This window comes from Phymastichus coffea, unplaced genomic scaffold, assembly GCF_024137745.1.
Source record: "Phymastichus coffea isolate CEN01 unplaced genomic scaffold, Cenicafe_Pcof_1.1 PCOF00164, whole genome shotgun sequence".
Classification (NCBI taxonomy): Eukaryota; Metazoa; Arthropoda; class Insecta; order Hymenoptera; family Eulophidae; genus Phymastichus; species Phymastichus coffea.
The window spans coordinates 37,648-64,101 of NW_026706975.1; the positions used below are offsets into that span (position 1 = coordinate 37,648).

General features: G+C 50.7%; 2 protein-coding genes across 3 annotated transcripts; one reads left to right on the top strand and one right to left on the bottom strand.

Moving 5' to 3' along the window:
- On the top strand, positions 1 to 26,234 carry LOC131673004 (nuclear pore complex protein Nup88). Its single transcript, XM_058950631.1, has 14 exons — positions 1 to 135; positions 242 to 537; positions 22,976 to 23,145; positions 23,705 to 23,827; positions 23,897 to 24,071; positions 24,146 to 24,240; positions 24,308 to 24,500; positions 24,557 to 24,717; positions 24,797 to 24,882; positions 24,954 to 25,198; positions 25,254 to 25,367; positions 25,459 to 25,685; positions 25,752 to 26,000; positions 26,072 to 26,234. The coding sequence occupies exons 2-14, from the start codon at positions 331 to 333 to the stop codon at positions 26,133 to 26,135; spliced, it is 2,109 nt and encodes a 702-aa protein (XP_058806614.1). The 5' UTR covers positions 1 to 135; positions 242 to 330; the 3' UTR covers positions 26,136 to 26,234.
- LOC131673007 (uncharacterized protein F21D5.5) lies at positions 19,815 to 22,519 on the bottom strand. Of its 2 annotated transcripts, none has more exons than XM_058950633.1 (8): positions 22,256 to 22,519; positions 21,698 to 22,161; positions 21,384 to 21,629; positions 21,233 to 21,304; positions 20,886 to 21,161; positions 20,538 to 20,819; positions 20,411 to 20,472; positions 19,815 to 20,255 (listed from the first exon to the last, which is right to left on the bottom strand). In XM_058950633.1, the coding sequence occupies exons 1-8, from the start codon at positions 22,395 to 22,397 to the stop codon at positions 20,012 to 20,014; spliced, it is 1,788 nt and encodes a 595-aa protein (XP_058806616.1). In that variant the 5' UTR covers positions 22,398 to 22,519; the 3' UTR covers positions 19,815 to 20,011. The 2 variants fall into 2 exon arrangements, with proteins under 2 accessions (XP_058806616.1, XP_058806617.1); XM_058950634.1 differs by having other exon boundaries at positions 19,815 to 20,132; positions 22,256 to 22,517.
- Positions 26,235 to 26,454: the final 220 nt, after the last annotated feature.

Consider the following 26,454-nt stretch of genomic DNA (forward strand, 5'->3'; position numbering starts at 1 on the left):
ATTAACTATCACCACTGCAACATCGATTAATTTTTTATGAGGATAAAATTCTAGCAGTGTATATCTTGTGTATACGCACACATACACACACGTTCTCAGCGCCACTGCCAGTAGTGCCAGTCTAATAATACCAATGTATGTATCTCAAACATTGGCAGTACTGCGTGAGTAGTGACTTTCATCTATGTTCTGTCTGTTCTCCTTTTGAATTCGATTCGGCGCTCCATTCGCGCCTGCACAGAAGTGTGGCCAGCTTCGTTGTTTACTAGCACATGAGATTGGAGCGCGGCGGCATTGGAGATTACAACCTCAAACTATCTACCCGGCAAAATGACTTCGTGTACGGATCCGTTAGGATTAAACGAAAAAAAATTGTTCCAAGATTTTAAGAACAATTTGCCAAAGCTGACCAAAGAGACAACGAATATCCTGAAAATCCGTGACGATATTCTGTACCTGTGGCATGCCGAAAAGTGCTGTATTCTTACACTTGACATAGCCGCTGTTCGTGCTAAAAAAGAAGATGTACCCTATCAGGTGAGCTACTTGAAATACCTTTATTATTTACAAATAAATACATAGTTACAATTCTCACTTATGCGTTATTGCTGTAGAGATCTTATTTTGCTTGGAAAATGAAAGTTTGTTGGGCTCGACCTAACCTCCTCCACCATTGCATTTTTTTGTTTGATCTTCAACGTTGATACTTTTCTCAGAATCAAAACAAATTTTCACAACGCATTATCTGTTATTTTCATCCATCGACTGATGTGGGTCTTCAATTATAATGCATCTATCTATCTAACAGATAGGTTGTCGATGATCACAAGTTCATGCAAATACAGTCAATCAGGACTAATTGTGATTGTGATTAATCCATTGGACACCGATCAATAAACAGTTTGATTTAAATTTTAAAATCATCTTAGAATAGACTGAAAATTCAGTTGCACTTGTAAGGAGCCATAAGCTAATGTTGTAGAAAACTGCCATTCTACGTATACAGTGAACAAGCGGCATTGTAAATTTGTGGCAACCAATTGTGATGGGGATAGTTTAGGGTAGGGATGCGAAGAGCATGCACTGCCATGGTCTGTAATTTGTCAGAGCAATATGAGGTAGGAGAGCCAAGTGAGGGCACGGAAGTTGGTTCATGTAGGTAAAGGACAGCTGCGGGCAGGCAGACTGGGCAGGGATGGCGAGAACCGAGCGTTATTGGGTCTGACTGGCCAAGAGTGGAAAAAGCTGGCGCTGAAATGGAACGAAGCGGTGGCGAGCACGTAAGAGGAAAGGTGCGCACAGTAGTGAGTAGTCGGTTGGGAGTGGCGTATTAAATGGACGAGCGTGGGTGGTTTAATCGAGGCGGCAGCAGGGATGTCCACTTGGAAAATGATTACGCGTTAAATGAAAGCGAGGGAGCGCGGAGGTGGGTGGGTCGGAGGCTGTTTTGCAGGCAGCTACAATTGGCGCAGCTAGGTTTCGCGGCGAAGAGGGAAAAAGAGGAAGAGCATCGGAGAGCTGGCGCCGAGGGTTGCCGGCGCTTTTATTTCATTTGAATGGGCTGGGGAGCAGGGATCAGCGAGTACATTAATGCTCGGCGGCGGCGGTGGCGGCGGCCACGCACGGACACGAGCGCGCAGGGGCTCGCGGAGGAGCCGGCACGGGGATAATTTATAGGAAATGGCTTGTTCGACTGTACGCTCGGCCGCGAGTAATTTAATTAAAATAAATGTCCAGCCGAGGCGAAGTACAAGCGCGCCGAACAAAATGCAAATTCAGTGGGTTTTTGCGCTGGCCCACGCGTCCGTGGTGGCGCGGTGGCCGACGGGCTCGCGGCGTCGACGCGATCGCGGATCGCGGATCGGCGATCGAAGCGCTGGGGCCGCGCGCTGCACGTCGCTCGTAAATAATAAAAGTTGCTCCGAGGCTGGCTGGCAGGCAGCACTTGGAACCGGAAGATAGGTGTCGGGGCCGCGAGACAAAGACGCGCCATTGTGAAGCGCGCTGCGGCGGCGGCGGCGGTGGCATCGGAACCGGAGCCTCTCCGCGCCTCTCCGCGCCTCTCTGCGCCTCTCCGCGCCTCTCCGCGTCCCTCCGCGACCCTCCGCGCTTCTCCGCGCCTCTCCGCGCCTCTCCGCGCCGCGGGAAACTTTGAATCATTTTTATTGCATGGAGTTATCTTTGTTAGCGGCCCCGTTTAAAGCGCCTCCGCTACATTCTTCTCTTTCAGCCGGCCTGGCTTCCTCCCGCTCGCTGCGTCTGATAATGCCGCCGGCTCCGAAAGCATTCACACCCCTTTGCCTGCCCAAATGGAATAACTTCTTTAATTCGCAAATTTACCGCGGCCCGGCTCCTTATCGCCCGCCCGCCCCGCGGCCGCGGCTGCTCTTCATCAGACGCGACTTTTTGCCCGCACGCCACGCACTTCTTACAACTGGGATTAGTGCGCTTCATTATATCTGTCCGTCCGAGGCAGCCCGGCCGAAGCGGCCGCGCCCCATAATTCTTAATAAAGCCAGCGCCGGCAAGCAGACATGCCGCTGCTGAAATCTGTGTAATCTGGCGATGCTTCGCGCCTGGCGCGCGCGGGCCGCGCTGAAAAACCAGCGTAGCACCAGCAGATGCAGCCGGCAGGAAGGAAGCCCGGCTGGCGGCGAAATATTGCGCAAGGTGTCCGGGGACAGAGGTCAGGCAGCCCGGCGCGGTCCGTTATTATCTAAATTAAAAATGCCGCGCAATCTGGCGCCGCCAAGTGCGAGGCATTCCTCGCGGCGGCGGCGGCGGCGGCGGCGGCGGCCCAAGTCGGCGGCCGGCCGGCGCTGGACAGGCCCGGCGCGGCCGACGCGGGCGGCGCTGGCTTTTAGGCGGGAGAGCGCCCGAAAAAGAAGCGGCCGAAAGCGCCGGCGCCCTCCAAAGCGATAAATACGCGGCCGTTTAAAAGCAAACCTGCAAATGCCTCGCTCGAATTTGGCCGGCTGATATGCCGCCGAAATCGCTTTAAAAGTGCTCTATCTGGAGCCTTTTAAAGCTCTTCCTGCAGCGACTTCCTTGTCTCTTTGTCGCTGCGTTTCGCAGCTTTCACGTTCAATTTGATCCGCGGCTTTTTGCCCGAATGGCCGGCCAAAGTGCGCCCGATGACTGCGCGCGCCGCAATTAACATGACAGAGCCGAGAGCTTCAGATTCATCATCGGGCGCCGCCGTACCGTCGTGCCGCCGCGCCTCCGCGCGCTCCGATGCAAGTGCGCGGCCACGGCGCTGTATTGTGCGCAGCCGGCTGGGGCCGCATTATCATGCTAATTTGTTGCAAACAAACGTTGTAACGCGGCTCGGCGGAGGAGGTGCGAGGTGTCGCTAAGACGCCTCCGCGTCGGCTGCTTTGGACAGTGTCCATTGTCTCGGGATTATTTATCGGGCAGCCAAGGCCACTTTCTTGGCCAATTTATACCGCGGCGACAACAAAGCCCGCGCAAGTTTGGCCGCGAGCAAACTTGCGCCCGCGCCTCGGAAAAGCCCCGAGCCCCGGCACGTAGGCGCGCGAGCGACAAGTCGTAAAGCCGGCCAACTTCGCCGGCGGCTTTATTGACAAGTCTTTATTAGAAATGCGCGACAAGTTGTTCTTTTGGCGGAGCGCATTCCTGCAGGCGGCCGGCACTAAATCCAGCGAGCGCGTTTACGGCCCCCCGAGATAATGCGCAATCATTTCCAAATGGAAATTAAAATCAGATGATGAATCCTAACGATGCCGTTTATTATTTTAATTTTGCCGGCGCGCCCGGCCGACACTTCGAGACACTAAATTACCTTCCTATTAGCCGTGTAATTACAAGAAGGCCCCAGTCATTTCCGTTTATTTCGCCCTTCCCCCGGCGCTCCGCCATTTTTAAGGCCAAACAATCTGCCCTCCCGCGCAAACAAACTTTGGCCTGGCTCGGCCGCGACCGGCGCTTGACGGCGCTTGCCGCCGCTTGCCGCCGCGATTCGCTCGCGGCCACATATTTCTTTGTTTACGACAGTCGATAAATTTGCCTTTCCGCGGCTTTACATTTAGCAAGCCGGAGTGTCGTAAAGTGCCAAAGTCGTTCTCGCCAGCGCCGGCTTATTATAATGTAACGATAACTTTTTACGCCTCTGCGCGACATCGAACTCGACTCCCCGCGACGATTCGCGACGATTCGCGACGATTCGCGACGATTCGCCGGCAGACGAGCGCAAACAAACGGCTCCAAATAATAAAGGCGCGCGCCACCCAGCCAGGCCGGGCTTTTTAATTAAGGACCTTTTTATGCGCGTTAAAAGACGCGTGCGCACTCGCGAGCCGGAGTTTCTTGGTTTCCGGCATCGAGATGCGTGTGCGCCCTTACGTGCTGCGGGCCCGGGCGCCTAATTATTTTTCGCCGAAAGAGAGCGGCATTAGCGCGCGCCAGCTAATTAAAAAAGCCTCGAGTAGGTAAATATCCGCAGTGCAGTGGCGCCTCATAAAACTTGAAACAGCACGCTTGCTTTCCTTTATGCCGCGCGGCCGCGTCTCTCCTTACGTCGCGCCGCCACGATCCGAGGGCTCGCCGGCCAGACCTCGTCAAATTCGTAATCCGGATGTGCCCGCCGCGCCAGCTCCCGCTCCTCGCGGGATTTTTCTTTTTCCTTTCAGCGCCATTAGCCAGCCCCATTGGCTGGCTCGCGCGCTCCTTCGCAAATCCCGACGCGGACGCAGCCGCCCAACCAAAGGATTCGCTTCTACCCGCTTCCTTCGCCTTATAGCCGCGATGATGTAGCAACTGCCGAGGCGTGCCGCTGCAACTTTGCCGCGCTCTTTCATTGCCGCCTCCCACTCGAGATTGCAACGATAAATTTTAACTTAACTTTCGTCCTCTCGCGCTTTAAGCCCGGCTCTCTCATTCTCTAGACAACCTACGCCAGCTGATACGCTCCGCTCCTTTATTCTTACGATCAACTTGTGCTCAAAATGCCTGCCCATCAGCTCGTCTTTCCTAAGCCGAAAACGACCGTTCTGCCATCATTCGCGCGCCTCGGCAATAATAAACGCCGCCTGCCTGCCTGCCTGCCTGCCTGCCTGCTCTCCCTACTTCGCCGCTCGAGATGCTTGTTTTCCTAATGCGCACGCACGATCTTCGCCATCTTACACGCTCAAGCTCCAAACGACAATCGGACGTCCACGCTGCCACTCGATCTTTCCACTTCGGACTCTCGCGTTTACAAACTGACTTTACTACCACGTCAAACGATCCACGAAGTACGTTCGTTCAAAAATTGCCGCGCTCCAAATCAAATCCAGTGGACGTCCAACGAATCCCTACAAAATCTTTTCCTTCGCACGGACCTTCGTACCTTACAGGATATACTCGCTTGAGTTCAATAAATACCTCGTTATTTTGCAATAGAAAGAGCTTACAAGCTGACTGAGCTGCGGAAAACAATGTTTTATAAATGATTTTAAGATTTTTTTCCGGTCAAATTTACTCTGCGGTACGCTAAAATTGGGACACCATGACCAAAACATTACAAATTCTAGATCATACTCTAATTATTATATAACTTTTCATCATTTTTCTGAGATCATCATCGTAGAATTTATGAAACCGTTACGGCACTGATTCTCCTCCCCTGAAATCAACAAATTCAACAGCGACGATTCATACTATTTTAATTGTAGAGATTATCAATGTTGATCTACATTTGTATCACTTTTTTATGATGTAAATGTTCATTCTTTAATCGAGTAAATTTCTTAAAACGGCTTGCATAATCCTCGTGCTAATCATTGTCAGATTATTTCGAAAATTATGCAAGCCATTAGATGAAAACAAGCAAACAATCATCTTTACTTGTTTTCATCTAACTCACTTTCAAAATAAAGCACATTTTGACACATTGGACTGGTGGCATCGCTCTATATTACCGTAAGCGAATTTTTACAGTTACAAATTGCCGTAACTAAGCCATTGCATATTTTCATGAAATAATTATGGATCAAACAAATTACAGCACGTAACCGTAACATTTCTTAGATTGACGGGGGAGAGGAGAGGAAATCATAACAGTCAGTTCATTATAATTCATGTACCAGTTACAGTTTTACCGTGAAAATTACTGTAATGTTTACTTGAAATGTTTCTTTCCGTGTATCGAAGGAAAATTGAAATCGCATCACAGAAAAAAATTAATCTGTTCAAAATTAATGGTACATTACTAAACCATTCAATAATTATACCTATTCTCAGATAGAACCAATTTTATTGACAAATGTTAATGAGGCACTACTTCAATGTTTCAACCTTCTCTTCGACAAAGTTTTTGTTACTATAGGATTGGATATTAACTTGTATACGGTAATATACGGAAATTTCACATTGCATCCAACACAAACTCTTGTCATTGCAGAAAAAAATACTCACCAGTGCTGATCCGTAGATCAAACACTCTTATTATAAAGTGGTTTATAACGATTCACTATTTCACCTCTAACCTGTTTTAATCATGATTTGATTCTCTAGTCTCCTCGTCCATACGCTATGCACTTTCATGTGTATGATTACCTTGTAATATAGCAAAAAACTAATCTGATGCTTTATTATTATTGCACTTGAAATTCGTTCAATTGTACATTTTGAGGAATGAGTATGAAGCTTGCCGCAAATTATGTCATCAATCAATTTTATCATTAAAAGCAGATTTTACTTTTACACATATTCAAAACTCAAGGGATGAAGGTGGCTCAATTATGAAATGTGATATAGGAAATATTTCAAATACATCAATAAAATTAATAAAATTTACTTCTGAGTAAGCTTATTCAATTTCATTTAGTCATTGAACAATTCATTCAAATGTGAAGTTTGATTGCTTTACAAAAAGATCATGATTAATTTCATTACTTTTGGAGAACTTAATGTGCCAACACAGTAACATGTTGAAAATATCAATTTATTATGGCACAAAACAGGTTATCTATATTAACTCTAAAAAGTTGATTTCATATTTATATGTAACTTTTATTATAACCCAAATTTATTTAACCCAAATAACTTATTAAATAAAGTAATTTAACCCAAATAACGCTTCTTTTTTAAATTATTATATGAATATATATGATGAATTTATTTACTTATAAAAAGAAAAACTTATAAGTTTGTATTGGAACTACCACTTCTACTTATTCGTAGCTGAACTACCTTAATTTTATTACCAATGTTTAATCAAGTTCAATTAGATTATATTATATGTACTTCGATAAATTAATCGGATTGCCAATCTGATGAAAGTTTCAAAGAAATTTTTTTATTCGTGCAATGATTAATACCACTGAAAAGTTTGGAATTGGTTTCCAGGCTATTTTTTTAGATGTTCTTAATAAAAAATTAAACTTTTAACATACGCTTCTGTAAGGCGAAATAACATGGGATAAATAATATGCTATTTTCGTTTCTATCTTAATAGTTAATTGCAAAAAAATAAATTCATCATCTAGTTTTACAGTAATTTACTTTCGCAATTTAATTGTTGTATATTGTTAATTTTGAAAGCTTTTATTATGGTTGTCATTGTTTATTGTGAATTATAAAAATAGTGTTCGCTTTACTTTCTCTTCTCTATACAGTACTATCTTAAAATAAGACAAATTTTTGCTTAAAATGGAACGCAACATGGATAAGAGCGCGTTACTGAAATTGAACAACTTGAAAGGGTACTTAAAATGAAAAATATTTGTCTTTCATCAAGAAATACATTAAAATTTATAACTAGTTTTCAACAATATCTTACTCAAAAGGGAATATTTATTAATGCGCCTGAAATGTAGAGTTCTGTTGGTTAAAAAATGCTTTCGTAACCAACATTTTACCTAAATTACTAACATACCTCTAACCGAAAATCAGCACTAAAGGTACGATTCCGGAGGTTAGTGAGACACAAAAATTTTGTTTATTATACATTTAGTATTTTCATAAGATTATGCGAAAGGTGATTCAACATAGGAGAAAAGCAGACGAAGCGGAAAGTATTCCTTCAGATGCACACAAATCAAGTTATAGGAAAGAATTGTTGTTCTATTGAATGAAACAAACTCACATGCTCAAAGAAATGCCGAATTTTTATTAACCGGATACCTAGGAAAATTTCAATTATTTGTGCTCAGTTGTGGACCAACTTATACTGGTTGATATAACATATCACATTTAATGATGGTTTGGTAATTTGCGTATGAATACTAGGTTATATTATCAGCATTGGATAGTAATTTAGTTTAAAGTGAAATTTTTTCGACAAACTGTTTAGACTAGTTAATTATTTAAGCGCATCATTTTGCAAATAAAAATAAATGTCAACATAAAAAGTTACAGTGTTTACGAAGTTCAGACAACACATAAATGACTTAAGTAATCTCCGTCGACAGTTTTTTACTTTTACGTTCAATGTTTACTAAGTGTTCGTAGAGATTACAGAGCGTTATGTATATCGTTTAATCTTAGCGAGCTTTAGTCTTTTTAAGTTGATCTATTTTCAGCATTTGACCACTGATATAGCTCTTCTTGTGACTGTCTGTCTTTCTTTTTTCGTATATAGCACGTTTCTCCTATTTCCACTTCATGTTTTTAGCATTCGATGTTTTATTGGGCTTTAAATTCCGTGCTAAGGAGCTCATTTTAACAGTCTCGGACAAAACTCCGTATTCTCTTTAATCTTCATTCGCCAAAGCGAATTCCAAGCGTGTTCCAAAAATAATGTCAAATGCATTATCTCGAGGAAATATAAATAGAATGCTTATTGAAAATTTATTTAAAAAAAATTCGATGATAAAGGATACACCATTGTGGCGGACTACCCTACCCACTTAGTTCAATCTTTTAAACAAAAAATATTGCTAGGGCCTTACTTGAGCCATTCTTTCCAGGATATTAAGTCTAATATTTTATAGAATCACATCTATATACAATCCTACGTTCAATGTCAGGTAGAGTTGTTTACTAGCGAATATTGATTATTTACAATATAATTTTACACATTGAGAATGAGGACAGACCAAGATGGCTTGGTTATTGCTACATATTGCAATTGAACGAAGTAGAATACGTTTATGACACTAGCAATGCAGGCCAATCGAGATCTATCGTTTAGCCCACGCAGTCGAGGTGTCGATGAAAAACGCATTACTGCGAATGACGTTACCGAAAGGAAGTTCTTTGTCCTCTCGCGGTTGCACACTCCGTGGCACTATTGACGAAGAAGAAATGGAGCTAAGATGCCGAAGAGCCAACTAAGTAGTGCTAATCAATGAGAGGTCAGGCACGGGAGTGTTGGAGCAACGTTGTTGTAACGATAAAAGTTGAGGAATCGAGAAGTGGATCCGACTGGTTGTTTGAAGGGAAGCATAAAGTAGAGTAGCACGCTGTCTGGTAAATAAAAATGCCGTTGTCAGTGGTACGTCGGCCTACCGGGTTTTCATCTCGGGCTTTGCGCATTCCTCCAACTGGCGGGCTTCCTCCTCGACTCTCTTTCTCTCTAGTAACATCAAGTGCCAAGCGCTTTTACTTTTGAGCAAATACTTTGTCTGCAAAGAGTGCAGGGCATGTAAAGTGGAAAAATAAAAAGTTTTAATGAAAGTATGCGGATTAAGAGCGAGTGCAGCGGGCGATGCTCAGTGACGGCTGAGGGAGGGATTGCAGGACATTGATCGAGAGCGGAGCACGAGGAAGGGCCGGAGAGAAGAATGCAATTTGAAAGGAGTAATAGAGCTTGAAGGTGCTTTTGCAATTAGACTTTTTAATTTTGATTAGTGCCCGCGCTAAGCGTATGCATAATGCCATGAATATTTTGGTCGTAACTCTGGCAACTTGTCTCCTAAGGAATTAACCCTTAAATTAGCAGCCAGCTCGACAAAGTCTCCGCATCGTTCCCCTCTCTTCTAAGTTTGAGCCTCGGGTTTTTTGCCGCGCAGGCCGCCCCCTCCAGCGCTCCCGCGGATTTTGCAATCCGGCGGCCGTTTGGCGTTCGCCGAACGAGCGAACGAGCGAACGAGCGAACGAGCGATAGAGATTTCAATGCCGAAGCGGATCGAAACTGGGGCCGATGGCTCTCCTGCTTCCTGGCCTCTCCGCGCCGGGTATCCGCGCACGAGCCGGCTGACGGGCGCTCGACGGCTGCGCTTTCCGAGGATTGAGTGAAAAGTTTGCAGCGGCGAGAGCGAGTTTTCAGGGAGAGACAAGCGCTTGAAATTGCTCGAGTTTCGTCCGGCGTCTTTGCTTTGTAAGTTATTAGCCAGAGCCCGGGCTCGGCGCTCATTTCTGAGTTTGCCGGATGGGCGGCTAGCTGCGCGCTTATTTAAGCTGTCTTGCTAAGTGCGCATACTAAATATGATAATGTTGCAGGACCGGGCGAGAGAGAGAGAGAGAGAGAGGCGTCATTTGGCGCTGCTAATTAGCGGATCGTGACTCGTTTGCCGGCGCTTCATTTGGTCGGGGCCGCCGAGCCGTGCGGCCGTCGGAATCGATCTCGGCCTGTCGATCCTCGGAGGCGGCGGCGGCACCGGCGGCGGCGAGGCTCGGCCGGCGGGCGGGGGCGCGCGGGCCAGGAGGGCGCGGCGCGATGGACGCGCGCGCCGGTGGGTGGTCCCGGATCGGCTGCGACCCCTTCCCCGGCCGGCTGCCCGCATCGAGTGGCGAGTGCCGATCGGTCGCGGCGCCGCGGGCGCCCGGCTGGCGCGGAGAACGGCGTTCGGCGCAAGGAAAAAGCGCAAGCCAATGGCGAGCGGCGCCGAGCTTGCAGCTCCGGCTGCCGTGGCGGCGTGCGCGATGATTTTGTTGCAAGGGCGTGTTTAATTATGAATGCGCGAGCTTCGAGAGGCGCTTGGCTCCACCCAGAACGCAGGCGCAAAGGTGTGGTGCAAAGTGCAGCGCTCCTCCTCGGAGGCCCGCGCTCCCCTCCCCGCCCCGCGCCGTGCCGTCCCTTCTCTCCTCGGCCGCTTCTCTGCCCTTCTTCTCCGCTCTTGGTCGCTCTTCGCCGCTCTTCGCCGCTCCGCTCTGCGCCTCGCCTACAACGCAACCTCCTTAATTGCGAGCTGCATTATCTATGCGCTCAGCCTCTCTGGATTTTCTAATTACTTATTTTCGCGCGCCCTGCCCCCTCGCGCTCGGCTGAGCCTAATATCTTTGGCAGCCCGGCTGGATGCATTTAATTGCATCTCTCTCTCTCACACTCTCTCTCTCTCTCTCTCTCTCTCTCTCTCTCTCGGCGAGAGCGCGCGCACTCGAAAGCTAGCGGTGCAAATGTACGCAACCGCGCCACAATTGCTTCTTTTCCATCTGCCTGTGTATTTTTACGGCTGAGATCCAATGAAAAAGCTCGAAAAGGCTGCCGCCGCCGCCTCAAAAGCGCGCTATATATTTTATCTCCGCCGCAACACAATCATCTAAATAAATTTCTCTTTGAGGCTCTCTCATTAGCGTGCGAATCTTGTGTGCGCGGGCGCGCGCGCGTAAAGAGTGCATGCCGAGCAGCGACAAGGGAATTCGCAGATTCGTCCTCGCCGGCTCTTTCTCTGGGCTTTTTGTCGCGCTTTTGTCGGCCAGCCAGTTTACTCGCACGAGGAGACGCGCGCGCGCGCGGCACGTGTCTCGGATGTGCTCTGTTCTCCGCGCCTTTTTTTTCCTTGCCCCTTTTCTCCGGTTTTTTTTGAAAAGGAGCGCCGGCGCGGCGCCGGCGACGCTCGGCCGAGCCGAAAATCGCGGAAAGCGCTCTTTTGAGCAGCCGGGGCACAGCTCGTTGATTCCGCGGGCGCGGCATTCATTCGGCAACGCCAGCACGTGGCTTTTGAGGTTGACCGTCGGACTCGGGTGCAGCCGAGCGAGCCGCGCGGACTACGGCCTAAGCGCGCTGTATTACCGCGCGTATCGAGCCGGCGAATCCCCGAATTGGGGCTCGGCCAAGGGCCAGCGGCGCAACAATTAAAATAGCGCTCGGCCACCGGCAGAAAGAATGCGAACGGTGGCGGCGGCGGCGGCGGCGAGCTGCCACGTACGCCGCTGCTAAGTTCTTTCCGCTCGGCTGCAGCCAGAAAGGGAATTATTTTAATTGCGGACGGGACAGCCTCGCCGCCGCCGCCGCCGCCGCCGCCGCCGCCGCCGCCGCTACTGTCGGCCGACAGCTCGCCGCGAGCGAGCCCTCGTCCTCGTTCCTTTTAGCGCCAGCGCTGCTCGACGCGCTCTCGCAATGTTTATCGTGCCCCTAGCTCCTGAGCTGCAGCGACGCTTCGCAATTTTCGTGCCACCTACCTCCGGTCGCTCGGTTACGCCACCCATTCGACTGATTTATTGATCTGCCGAGTGTGCACTGATCGTGCGTCGCTTGTTTCGCTCTCCCGCGAGGCGCAGCGCCCGCGCGCCCCCAACTATTTCCCGAGAACGAGGCCCAGCTCTGTCGCAAATAAGCGCGGCCCCTCGGAGCCGGCCACTATCTTGTTCGCATCGGCTCCCCAGAGCTCGCTCAACGGCTTGTTGCTGCTACTGCGCCAATAATCATCCGCTGACCACGCGTCTCCCTCCCTTTTACAACTTACTTTAAGACTTGCCCACGGGGTCCGCCGCGTAACTCGCCCCGCGGACACTTTTACAGCTTCGTGACCGATCAACGCAACCATCGATCTTTGGAACAGTGACCCTCGCGTGGCAGCATATGCTATAGGTGGTGCAAGCTTCTCGATCGACAACAATTTCTTCTCGTTCGAGTGTTGTGCTTCGCCGTCTCCTTCGATCCTCATGGCTATCGAAACCAACGATCAGATCTTCGATCGGAAAAACTCCCTTTATTCGCACTATTGTTGCGAAAAAGCAATAGCGCCGTCAATTCAGTTTTCCTGTCTACGTACTCAATGTGCTTCAACATCTGAAGCCGCTTCGGATGATCAGTCAATGACACATGGATAGCATCGGACTCTTCATCTATTTGGCACATTACCAATTTGTGCTTTAAAGAATTTACTGCCACTGGTAAAATAGGAAATAAACTTACGTTCATCGTTGGTATTGGTACATAAATGACAAAAAATTACAAACGCCCGCACAACGTAGTGAAATTAAGCATTAGTTCAATACTTTTTATTATATTGTCCAAGTGCCTGAAACTGAATAACGCCCATAGTTGATTTTCAAATGTCCCGAGTGCAGAGCTGGACAACTTGTTTATTTTCATTTGTCTGACAATAAGGTAGGTGGAGCCAATATGGAACTACAACGCACAAATCGCTCTAACTTTTGATCAAGGATAGGTTGATCAACGTACGAAAGCTCACTGGACAGCTTAGGAAGTAGATTTGAAATGAGCTGCGCATGATTCATTCAATGGTATCTAGCCGAAGCTATAGCGCAATCCAAAGCGACCCTCCCTCCATCGGCTGTGCGGACAAAGTGAACCCTATGTGGGACTATTCGGAATAGGGAGTTTTTACGCATCTAGGTCATGCGTGACACATATAAATAAGGTGCCATATCAATATATCTAATATTCGATGATTTAAGCTAAGTAGTACTATGCGATTATGTCTCATTTATGCATATCCATAAATTTGGAAAAATAAAACGAAAGTCAACATTTTAACTTTGAAAATTGGAATAACTGAATTTATGTCGGCCAACCGTCGAGCGTTTTCTTTGGCGATGCTCTGAAATCCAAAACTGGAATGTAGAGCACAGTTTATTCAATGTTAACTCACGGTGCGTCATCGATTTTTCTTATAGTCTTACACACGGTATACCCGAACAACAGAAATCATTTGGCTTCTTTACGCGCTAGAAAATTTCTGATGAATAGTCCCGAAAGAAGAAAAAAAGATAAATCGAATGGCGTGCGAATTTGGCGTTTAGACGTATTAGACTAGCGAAAAGGTAACATGTCCGCTGAAGGGCAATTCGAGTAAAAAATAACGCTATGAAGCGATCATTTACAATGATCGTTGCCATTAAAGGATCATTTAAAGCTACAGAGCATTCGTTTCTTGACGCTTAGAGCATTATGTTGTCGCGCAGTACGTGCGCTCACAAGTGTCAAATCTGAGCATAGTTTCATATCGGCCCCACCCATACTGCTTCACGGACTCAATAAGCCACTGTTGAAACTTTCTCTAAAAGTCAGTGTTTATTTAAAAATAAATAACTATACTAGCGCCATAAGTAACGTTTAATGACACGGGGATCGTTCGTTATTTCATTGCTCAGCCTTTAAATCAGCACTCGCAGCTGATCTGTGCGTGACTTAGTATTTCAAAATAGCATCGCAAGGTTATGGTCTGAGCGCTGGAAAGCCCGGTGCTATTACGTACTACTTATGTGACGGATAGACGTTGCATATCTGCGGAGTCAAGCCACGCAGAGCCATAAAAATCCTAATAAGATAGGCGGAGCAAATATGGAACTTCGTTCGGGTTTTACTCGCGTTTTCATCTGCTGCAGTATTGCGTTCTTACTATCAGGTAGTAAAAGTTCGGATTAAATGGGTTTAAATCATTCCCCGTAGAAAATCCATTTTGCAGCAGTCGTTTTGTGCCCAGACAAGCCTATTTTCCAACTGCTTCAATTTCCTCGAGGCTAATATGTATCATTTGAGTTGTTGGTCATCTATCTTCTATATACTCTTTCAAGTGCACTCATGAAAAATTTCTTAACGCGTGAATGAATCATATGGGACTATATCAACAATTCATAATGTACCTCGAGCAAACACCGCAATAATAAGTTGTCCGTGCTAGTTTCGAATTCATATGCACAGTAAAACAACTTGGCAATTAGTCGCAAGAAATTCAATTATTACAGTTATCAAATTAATAATGTTTGATTTTTCTTTTCTTTTCAAGATTGATATTTATTTATAACTGCAGCTCTACCGGTATATCGTATTCATGAACTTATAGTAATAGAAATGCGAAAATATCAATATTATATTAACACCTTTTCCGGATAGTCCTATACTGAATGAACTTTCGTTGAAATCCTGAAAAATCAGGGGTCATTTTAAAGTTCGACGACCCGGACTAAGATTCATTAAATCGATTGTGGGAAGCTCATTTAAGGGCTACCTGTTTAAGCTATCCAATTAGCTTTGAACAAATTCACTTGCAAAAAAAAAATTATAGTATATTGCACATATTAGTTCTATACCGGGTCCAACGATCTAAAATTTATTTAAAAATACGAAATATCAAAGATATTCACACTGTTTTGTATAACGTAAGCTGGAGAAAATTTGTAAAGAAAAGTGTTTGATGCTCCAAATGAGTACTATCGGTCTGTTTGCATACGTAAATCAAAACGAATCAATTACGGAGCGTTGCGTGCAATTTTCTGTGAAGAATAAAAATTCAGATTGAATACAGATGTCCCTACACGAACAAATAAGTGTTACTCCGTAACAAACAAGCGTCTTTATCGTAGTCTTATCGTAGCCGTCGATATCGCTGCAGGCGTATTATAAAATCTAAACGCGTCAGTTAATCGGTGATATTTTTTTCGAGTACTAACTAGAGTTTTTGTTAGTAAATTATTCAAGAAAAGATAAATATGGAGGAAGGGAGCCTGTTAGTAATATTATGCTTTGACATAATTATACACTATTGTTTATCGATCTTTCCGTACAAGATATGTTTTTAATACGAACTCATTGAAATAAAAAAAGGCAATTTAATCTACAGGCGTTCTACCGATGCTTATTTGAACAATAGCACAATACAGGATTCTCTGAATGGGGTTTCAAATGACAGAATCATCCGTGAAATGCTACGCAGTAACTAAGAAACAAGTGGTTTTTGCGATGGAGGCTCGCAGCAAGCCGAGGGGTCACGAGTACGAGCGAATGCGTTCGAGTGGAAGGTGACACGGCCCGCACGAGGTGTCGCGGCAAGGGGCGAGCAGCCGATCGGCCAGCGAGCACGGGAGGGAGCGGAGACACGCGAAGCAGGAATTGAAAACGACCGGTGGTCCGCGGCAACGGCATTGGGTTTCCTTCGGCGAGGGCGAACAGGCGCGAACGAGAGCCCGAGTCGGAGGCGAAAAAGGACGCCGAGGGCACAGGCGTGGCTGGTCGAGGAGGCGCAAGTGAAAGAACGAGTCGAGTCGAGTCGAGTCGAGTGCGGAGCGGGCTGAAGTGTCGGCAGGCAGCGCCGGCTCGGGCGAGAAGGGCCGGCAAAGTCGTCGGCCTTATTGTTGAGTGGCGCAAGTAGAGCGCCACGAGCACGACGACGCGACGAGAGCGAGGGCGAGTCGCGCACGAGGTTATTAATGGCAATTAATCTCTCGAGGAATAGGAGGAGGACCCTCGTTCGGCGCGCCATACTCCTTTTTCGCCGGCGGGCGAAACAATGCCGCACAATGCGCCCGCGCCACTCGCAGCCCCTCGGCCATCGATTTTGCCCGCGGCGCGACGACTTTCCGCGGTCTGGCTGATCGCCGGCCGAGGCTCCCGCTGGCCCACCCGCGCGGCTAACGATCTCGGCCGCTCGTCCCGCGAGCGTCTGCCTATTTATCGGATGGCTGTTCCGTGCCGCTCGGCCATCTCGCGCTCGGGGCGACTCGTCGTCGTCGGGCACGGAGATAAGACGAATTCCCGTCGGGAGGAGGGTGCGAGTCGCGCGAGCAAGAGCGAGCTTTCGCCGAGCGGCGAGCTAACTGATTGTCATTCCGCCCTCGTGCCGCCAGTCGCTAACGACTCGCGCGCGCTCTCTCTTTCTTTCTGCGCGCTGCGGGACTTAGTCGCTCCTTGCCAATAGGCCACAATTAGCTTATTCGGTTAAACAGCCCGAAGAGCCGCAGGAATTTGGTTAAAATTAAGCGAGGCTCGGAGCGCGTCTATCCCGAGTTCGTGGTCTGCTTCCGAATCTCTCGATAAACAGCGGGCGGGCGGCGGCTCGCGATCCGCGCCGACGGTGCGCGACGCGGAGCGCCGGGAGGTCGACCGCGGCCTCGGGCGCCGATCCGTCTGCGCTTCGGGCCGAGCGTCGTTCCGCCGGCGCAACAGGTGATCTCGGCCGCGATATAGGCGTATCGGCGGCCGAGCGTCCGCCGGGCGTCCGCCGAGCGTTCGCCGAGCGTCCGCCGGACCGGTGCGAGCGGCGGCGGCGGGCGAGGGCCGCGCCTCGAGCCCGAGCCTCGCCGGAGCGGCTGGCACTGGCGGCGCATAAGAATGGCGCGCGCTAACGCAATCAAGTTTTAATCATGCGGCCCACGCAGCCGACGCCGAGGATCTACGATACAATTACCCGAGACGGCGCTCGTCTCGCGGCGCGCCCGAGCGAGCCGGAATGCCATCCCCGTCGTCCCCGGGCGAGGCTGCGGGCCGGCATTCCTGCGCGCCGACGCCGCGCCGCGCTCCGAGCGCCGGGCGGCTCGATCGCCCGGTCGCGGCTTCGATTGCGGCGGCTCGGACGCCGGAGCCCGGGGCTCGGCGCACCCGCGAGCGTCGGCCGAGGGGCCGCCGGGCGGCGAGACATAAATGTGGCTCGAGGCGAAATACGCGCGGCAGGTACTGTAAGTACAAGTGGGAGCGCGGTCCGGGGGTCGAGATTTAGTAGAGGGGGCGGGCACTGGCTGCTCGCGGATGAGATTTAGTTTGATAATAAGATCCGCCCTTGGAGCCGCTGAGATAGGGCATTCGCGGCGCGCAGTTTTAACCGTTGCCATTACATGCGCTCGGTTATGAAAGTAAGCCGGGCGCGCGGCGGGAACCGCCCCGCTGGCCCCCCGAATGTATGCAGTCTGGCCGCGCGGACGTGCGCGACGAGCGCGGATTTTAATTGGCCTCTTTCGAAAGAAGAAGAAGCGTCTCTTCATTTAGCCGGGGGCGCGCTTCGGGCGCAGGAAAAAGCCCGCTGGAAGAAAAGTAGCTGGGTCTGGCCGAATGGGGCGTCGGGCGCGGCCGCGGCAGTGCGTGCGCGGGGCCACTGGCCAGGCGAAGGAACGGAAAGGAAAGGTGTAATTTGTTCTTGTCCGGCGCTGCCCGGCTACCGCCAGAAATTAATATTCATAAGCGTCCAGAGACGGAGAAAGAGTGCGCAGCGAATGTGAGTGCGAGGCGGCTTACATGTATCTTTCGGGCTTCTCCGCGATAACGCCGCTAAGGGAATTAAAACGCCGCCGCCGTCGCCGCCGCCGCTGCCGCCGGCGCCGCCGCCGAGCGAGCTTTTTCATAAATTCAAAGCCATGCCCTTCTCTCCTTGCAGATTGCCGGCGATGCCTTTATCTAATAATCTGCGGCACACACTTTTAATTAGCCCCGCTCCTCCCAATACCCCCGTCTCGGCGGTACTGCCGGCAATAACAACATGATCTATAGTTGCCCAAATATGCATTTAAATCGGGCGCGATAATAATTTGCATAGCGCTCCCGTCGTCCTCGACGTTTATCCCCGTTTAATTTAAATAATGCCCGGCGACGTAGACGCGGAGCGGCCGTAAGCCCGCTCTATAAATTAGAGCCGATAGCTGCGACTCGGACCCGAGGCCCGACGCCTTGACGAGCGCATTGACAGCGCGCGCGTCCGGTTCGCCTGGCGACTAACGATCGCGCGCCCGGCGCGCCCTGAAAAATGGAGCTGGCGCTATCGCGCGCGCACTATCGATAAATCGTGCCTGCCGGGGTCTACGGTTTCAGCAGCCGGGCACGTCTCGGCTCTGCAGCCGCAACTTTAAAGGCTCCGTGGCGCGGGCATAAGTTGCAAACTAATAAGGCGGGCGCGCGCGCGCGAGGCCTCGCCGAGCTGACGGCAAGGGGACACCGTCGCCCCGGCCGGCTCGCGCGCCCAAGTGCTTCGGCTCAGCCTGCGCGTCTTTAATATGTCAGCGGCGCGCTGTCGCGCGTACGAGGCTCATTAATGAGGCGTCGCTTCCGCGCCTGCCGCCGGCCTCGACGCCGGCGACGCTCGATAATGAGGCTGCGCCGGCCAATTGAAGGGAGAGCCCGGCTTTGAAAGCCGAGCCGGGCGCGCGGACTAATGTGGCTCTTTTTCGCGGCGCGCTCCCAGCTAATGTGCTCTAATCCTCGCCGGAACGCAAAGCCGTCACCGGACAGCGCGCGCTTATCGATTGCTCTGGCGGGCAGCGCCGAGCGCCAGCGCCGGCCGACTTGTTTACACCGCCGGCCGCGCAAGGGATATAGAATTTTAATAAAGTGCTTTACGAGCCGAGGACGATTGTCCGGCCGCATTTTATGCCGGCCCCATTTGAATTCTCGGATACGTGCTGCCGGCATAGCTCGTCGCCGCGCCGAGTCGACGGGCAGAGCGCGACCTGGCCGCTCGTGCCGACCGCGCCTTATACGGCTTAATAAAGTAATAACCGGAGAGTGCGACCGAGCGAGCGCTGCCGCGTCCGCGCAGCTCGTAAAGCCCGCCGCTTCATTATCATAGAATGCCAGTTGCTTCCGCGCGCTCGGGTCCCCGTCCGCCGCCACCGCCACCGCCACCGCCACCGCCACCGCCACCGCCGCCGCCGCCGCCCGCTCCTAATATCTGCCGATTGTCATTGACCTGCTCGCGTCGCGCCGATAAAGCGGCGCTCCTTTCCGCCACCGTCACCTCTCTCAGCGCCCCGAGCTCGCCCAGCCGCTCGCGGATAAGTAACGAGCACGTAAAAGTGCCGCTTATCTGGCGCTCTCTCCCCGATGCGCCGCGCCGCCGACATCTTTCCTGCCCGTTCCCCCTTTCTCCGCGAGCACCGACTCGCCCCTCGCTCTCCTCGCTCGTCGTCCGTTATCGTGCTCGCACCTCCCCCCGACAGTCAGGTTTTGCGGCTCGACGCCAATCAATCCTCGCACGTGCAGTTTCAATTAATTTATTATTATCATTACATCTCGCTGGAGCATTCAGCGCTCGCGATACATTAGGTGCACGACAAACACCATGCTTTGCGCAACTCTGCGACGGACCGAGAGGATCGGCGCTAAAAGCCAAGGGGCTCCCTTGCCTCCTCTCTCCCGCCGCCTGCTCTCCGCCACTTGATGCTAAGCACGCTTCGCTTCTCAGCCCAGAAGGTACATCTCGTAAAGACGCCTGTCCTCGTCCGACTTGAAAAACGGCACAAACTTGATCTTGACGATCTCGGAGAAGCCTTCGTCCTCGCTCGGTGGCTTGAAGTTCTTTCTGTAAGATGTGGGGAGAGTTTTGGAGAAACGGATGGAGAAGCGAATGTAGAAACGAAGACACAACAAAAGCAGCAGCTTCACGAATCTTATGCAGCGCCGGGCCAACTGGGATTTCGTGTCGCTAGTAACAAACAATGCTCAGAAACGCTGCCTACTTGCAATAAACGACAAATATCAAGCCAAGCCTGCACCTCCCCGGCAACAATTCCCATCCAACACCCTTCTACCGCTCAAGCCACGCTTCTCTTAACGCACGCTGCCTGCGTAGAAACTTACATGTAGCTATTGATGATCATGTCGCTGATGGCCTGATGCGTCGGGTCGGTCAATATGCGAAACTGTCAAACAATCGTTTCAGTGGTACTTAACAGTCCTCCATTGCACAATCAAACTTCTCGCTTACCATGTTGTTGTGCCTTACGTGCTCCTTGTCTAGAGCCATCGCGAAACATCTCACAGGCACGCCACGCTTCTTTGCAATCTCGATGTACCTCTGCCTCGTGGTTTTGTCTGGATTTGTATTGTCGACGACTACGCTTTTCCCTTGACTCAAGGCTTCGTCAGTTTTCGACACACACTTCTGCCAATTGCCAAGTGTGTCTCTATTCACGTAGCAATAATTCCTCAGATGAGTTTTGGCAAAGTGAGACTTCCCAGAGCCAGGACAACCGACCATAAGGATCAACTGAAAAGTTTACCATCACGTTTACCCTTGCGCATACTTACTTCCTTTTTGCACTTTACTGCTAACCTCCTGCTCATCGGATGTGAGCTTGGTCTGACTTGGCTCACAAAGAACGGTGTTTTTGCTAGCCTCCTTGGGATCGAATGCTGGAGCATTGTACGATGCTTCTTTCTGACCAAGAAAATGCTCTTCTGGTGTTTGAAAATTTAAACCAAGATTCAATGCTAGTAATCGATCGGCCAAAGAATGATCTTTCTTTTTTCTTGATGCATTGGCTGGCCGGCCAGCAGCATCCCCAACATAAAAGGAATTTTCCTTGTCTACTTGTATTCCATCATTTTTCTACAATTTCGTTCAGAATCATTATTTTTAGAGTAAACGTTATATCTCAAAGATCTTGTCTCTATATGTACCTTGTCAACCAGAAATTGCCACATCCCTGTACGTGGTTTTCTATAAATACTTTCACCCACAGCAAGATAAACCTGAATAAATTGACTTATTTGCATATAGACGCATAATAAAGGATTAAGCGTTAGGCTTGATCAAAATACAGAAGCAAACCTGCATAGGCACTCCAATTTTTTTCACTAGCCTTTCTATTTTTAATTTGAAATCTTTGACTCTGATCTTTCCAGTACCCAAACTAGCTTGATTAGACATTATTACAATTTTATATCCATCCTTGTAGAACTCCTTAATTTTTGCAGGTACATCGGGATAGAGCAATTGCCAATCATTGCAATCTTTAGGAAATTGCAAGCCAGAGATTGTTTTAATGAGAGTTTTATCCATGTCGTATGCAGCAATCTGTAGGAGGAAAAGATGATTGTTCTGCTAATTGATAGCAAAGTAAGCAATAGATATGACGTGCTCACTTTGGACCTCCCTTGGCAGCCATTGCTTGTGTAAACATACAAAGTTTTGTTGTCAAAGTATTCCCATTCACCATATTCGCTTGGACTGCCTGGTTCATTATTAGTATCACTGGAACTGTGTTCCGTGCTTGTTTGCTGTCCACTGAACAATTGATCCTCTTCTGTCCCCATGGCAGTACTCGTTAATTTAAATTTCTTTGATCGCTGAGGTTCGTTGTCATCTTCATCCTCTGACTCTTGTGAAACTAGTCTCTTGGCAGTGCCTTCACGTTTGATATTAGCTAATGGGGGGGGATTGAATTCTATTTGATACGGGTGCCTACCATACAGAATTTCCAAGCGATCTCCGTGTTGAGCAACGACTTTCACTCCCTTTTCAGTCTTGTAACCATTCAGTCCAGACGCGCGAGATCCCAGCTGCTCAACAAATACTTTGTGATCCTTGTAGCTAGCACATAAACGTACTGAAAATAGGCAGCAGTCGAATTTAAATGATAGTGTTGTCAAAATATTAGCGTTGCACGCTAGAGGCCGAAGGTTAAGGAGCGCGCGACTAACCTTGCTTGCGCGAGCAGTGCGGATCGGTGATTTTGGTGTCGACGTTTCTGCCGACGAAGACCGGTTGTCTATCCGGCAAAAAGACGGGTGGCATCGATTTGTCGTCGCTGTAAATGTAACAGCTCGTGGTTTGCGCGTTCATGTCGCTGGCGCACTGGCATGACACAAGCAGGACGATAATGGAACGGTCCAAACAAGCAGCAAGGGAATCGAGTGCTCTCCGCCATTGGCGATCAGCTGACTGGGAAGGACGAAGCTTGCAACGATCGCGGTGATCAGGTGTGTGACGAGCGTCGAGCGGAACACCCGCAGCCAGGCGGCTAGATTTTGATGCGAGCGCGAATAATAATAATAAGGGGTCGGGCGCAGCGAGCCGGCTCGTTTGTGAATCCCCGATGATGCTGTCGGCGGAATGGGTGGGGGCGAGCAAGCGACTCGACTGAAAAGGAAACATTAGCGAGCCGTGAAACGGAGCGGAGGGGCGAGGGCGAGAAAAACAAAGTGACAAAGTGGCATCTCGGCGGCGGACATTAAAAATGAAGGGGAGGATACTTAAAAAGGAGCAGGCGGGCGTTGACAAGTGGCTGAAGACGATGTCTATCTGTCGGGCACTCGCGGCAGCTCGGCTGCTAATGCTAATGCCGCCTGCGCCGCGTCGGCCCCTTTAAATATCCGGCAGCCGAGAGCGCGCTGACGCGAGCTGTGCTGGCTGTGTTGCAGAGCCTGCAGCCGACCGATCCGCCGATCTTCGAGGTGAGCCAGCTGCTGATCAACGAGACGGCCACGCAGCTGGTGCTGTGGGGCAGCCTGGGCGTGGTGGTGCTGCAGCTGCCCAAGCGCTGGGGCAAGAAGGCCCAGTTCCAGGGCGGCAAGCAGACCGTCTCCTGCCTGTGAGTATCGCGCCCGCTCCTTATCGTCGCGGCAGCCCCTGTCTCTCTCGTAAAGAAGCTGCGCCGCTTAATTGGGCGGGCGGCGCTCGGCTGCTCGGCTGCTCGGCTAATAAGCATCCAGAAATTTACATAGCCGCTGCCGACTCCGCTCCGGCGCGCGCTCCGCGATTAATAAACATATTTCGCGCCGGCAAGTGGCAAAGTTTTCGGGAGCTCGACTTGCGGGATTACTCACGCGCGGCAACGCGCGCAGCCACTTTTTGCCGCTCGCCCGGCGATTTATCGCGACTGGATTACGTCGCGCGCGAGCAGCTCCGCTCCATTGATCATTAGCGCGGCTCCCGCTCGTTTTGCATTCGCGGCGCGATCTTCAACGAGCCCTTCAACAACACCAAAGTCCGCCGGCGGATTAGCCAAACGGCGCCAGTAACGGCGATTACTCGGATTATGATATCAGAGCGCGCCGCGCGCGGATTAAAACTATCGCCGCGCGCTCACGAGCGAGCCCGGCCACGCCCGAGTCCTCGCCCGAGTCCTCGCTCAATTGGTCTGCCCGCAGGAGCCACAACCTGGACGACTGCTACTCGCAGCTGTCGCGGACGGAGGTGCGCCAGGTCCGCTGGCACCCGGGCTCCAGCACGGACTCGCACCTGCTGCTGCTGGCCTCCGACAACGTGTTCCAGTGAGTGAGCCGCGGCGCGGCTGCCGCTCCCGCTCGGACCGACGCTCACGCTCGACTTCCCTGCCGCAGGCTGTACGAGTGCGAGATCGGCCAGGCGGTCAGGCTGACCAGGACCTGGAAGGTGGGGCCCAGCCTGCACTCGCCCGCCAAGCTGCCCGGCCTGTCGATCCTCGGCGACGCGGCCGTCGACTTCGACTTCGCCAGTCCCAGCGCCAAGCCGAGCCAGGAGCAGCGCGCCCTCGACGTGAGTCTCCGCCGCCTCGCTGTGTCTCCAGCGCCGTGCGCGCGCGCGCGCGCCTACAGCCCTTGACTTTGCAGCTCGACAAGCTCACCTGGCGGCAGATCGAGTGGCCCATCCTGGTGCTGCGCGGCAGCGGCGACGTGCTCATCGTCCGTGGCAACGTGCTCATCGAGTGAGTCGCGCGGCCGCCCCCGGCTCGGCCCGAGCCGGCCTCCGCTCAGTCTCCGCTCTCGTTGCAGCCACAACAAGCCGGTGGTCTTCGGCACGCTGTCCATGTACCCGCCGGCCGTCGACAACTACGGCCTGGACTCGTGCTCGATCATGTGCCTGCAGACCACGCCTCCGCTCGTGGCCATCGCCTCGTCCGCGGGCAAGATCTACCACGCGCTGCTGCTCAGCGAGGGCTCGGAGGACGACGACGACGAGAGGAAGGTGAGCGGAACGGGCGGCGCCGTCGATCCTAGGCCCAACGTCTCTGGGTGTTTCAGAGCTGGTCCCAGTACGGCTCGACCTACAGCCTGCACACGCCCGAGGAGGCCCTCTACGTGTACGAGTGCGTCGAGCTGGAGCTCGGCCTGTTCTACACCGACAGCGACAAGAAGTACAGCTGCCCCATCCACCTGCACGCCGACCCGGAGAACCGCTCCAGGTGAGACGTCGCGCTCGAGCCGCCGTCGCTCTGCCCGCCGCTCGGTCGCTCTTCCCGTCTTGCGTCTTGCTTCTTGCAGATACTTCTGCTCCCACAACGCCGGCATCCACCTGGTGAACGTGCCGATGGTCAGCCAGCTCGAGCAGTACGTCGCCGCGAGCGAAGGTAGGCCGGCCAGCGCGCCTCTCCGTCCCCGCGGTCGCTTTCCGTCTGCAGCTCTGCTCGTGCGCTTTCAGCGACCGTCCAGCTTCAGCTGGCCAACCTCGTGAGACAGTCGAGCGCTCAGTACCTGCTGAGTACGCGCACCAAGTACACCGGTAGGGAGGAGGCCACGCCCGTCCTGGGATTCGGCCTTCTGCAGGAGCCTTGCATCCTCGTGGCGCTGCTCCACACCGGTCTGGCCATCGACATCTCCGTTATCGACTCTTACTACATCCCCAGCCTCCAGGCGGCCACCCTTGCCCCCAGTCCCAGCAAGAAAGTCAGTAAGCGCGGTTCGCTTTTCCGCTTGTGCCCTGTCACTGCTTCTTTCGCAGGTGTTCAAGGAGTCGTTCGACGGCCACATCAAACAGCTGCTCATGAGGGATACCTCGCAGCCGATCACCGCTATCGGTCTACGAAAAAATCTCACGTCTCGCGAGTGCCTCGAGGTAAGAAGGCGCGGCCGCCTCCCTCCTCCTCCTCCTCTTCCTCCTCCTCTTCCTCTTCCGTCTCGTTAACCCTCTGTTTGTGCTCCTGCAGCTACTCTATCGAGCGACCACTGTCTTCCGGAAGCAACACTTCCTGCACCACGACCAAGTTCGAGAAGAGTTTCGTAAACAGGTGCGCACTCTGAAGGCATCCAAGGCTCATCAATTAGCCGAACTCGAGCACCTCAGCGACATGAAGAAACGCTTGCAGCAGAAGGTTGAAACACTGGCCGAAAGATATGAGGACATCAAAGACAAACAGGAGGAGCTTGCGCGCAGGTAGGGCACTTGTTCTCTTGTCGTCGCTAGTCATCACTTCAACCTAGCTCCACTTTCAATGTGCAGGGCCGAGGAGGTTCTCAGATTGGTCTACTTGAAAGAGCCAAATATGAATCCGATCGAGCGAGCAGAAGCAGAACAAATTAAATCTATGTCGGAAAAGGTTAAAGAGCTGCACGTTCGTTTGGAACAGTTGAAAAAGAAGAAAGCTGCCAATCAGACTCTGTTTACTCAGCTCGATAAAACTGCCGAATACAATAAAATTTGTCTCAAACCTGCCCAAATTGATGCCATAACAACGAATCTAGACCAAATGTAAGCTCGAATCATCCGTTACGACCGTTTACATAAGTCTTATTAAACAACAACACTTTTGTTCTTTGCAGGGGTAAAGATATTGCCGAATTGATTAATCGTGCAAAATTACTACAAGAACAAGTAGGACTTTAATATTACAACTGCTCATAGAATTAATAATTAATTTTACACATTTCTTTAGTATAACAGCGGCTCTTGTTCATAAATATAATAATACAAATAAAATAATAACAATAATACCACGCATAATCTATACGACTACCCAACATTCTTTTAAAAGTGTCCATTTATAATCTCATCTAGGCAAGTGCAAATATTTTATAGTTGTGGCGGCAGACAGGCCACATCTGTGCAATGTAGACATCTGCTGAGGACCTTGAAAAACACTACAGTCGCGACTGCGCTGAGCGCTCTACAGTATCCGAATTATCCGGCATGGTAAAACAGTTAG

What these genes read in the sequence shown, in the direction of transcription:
- LOC131673007 (XM_058950633.1), bottom strand. Translation starts at nt 22,397, where the DNA reads ATGAACGCGCAAACCACGAGCTGTTACATTTACAGCGACGACAAATCG. An exon ending in GGCAATTTCTGGTTGACAAG is followed by an intron (nt 21,162 to 21,232) that starts GTACATATAGAG and finishes ACGAAATTGTAG; the next exon opens with AAAAATGATGGAATACAAGT. An exon ending in ACGTAAGGCACAACAACATG is followed by an intron (nt 20,473 to 20,537) that starts GTAAGCGAGAAG and finishes ATTGTTTGACAG; the next exon opens with TTTCGCATATTGACCGACCC.
- LOC131673004 (XM_058950631.1), top strand. Translation starts at nt 331, where the DNA reads ATGACTTCGTGTACGGATCCGTTAGGATTAAACGAAAAAAAATTGTTC. An exon ending in CGTCTCGCGAGTGCCTCGAG is followed by an intron (nt 25,368 to 25,458) that starts GTAAGAAGGCGC and finishes GTGCTCCTGCAG; the next exon opens with CTACTCTATCGAGCGACCAC. An exon ending in ACAACGAATCTAGACCAAAT is followed by an intron (nt 26,001 to 26,071) that starts GTAAGCTCGAAT and finishes TGTTCTTTGCAG; the next exon opens with GGGTAAAGATATTGCCGAAT.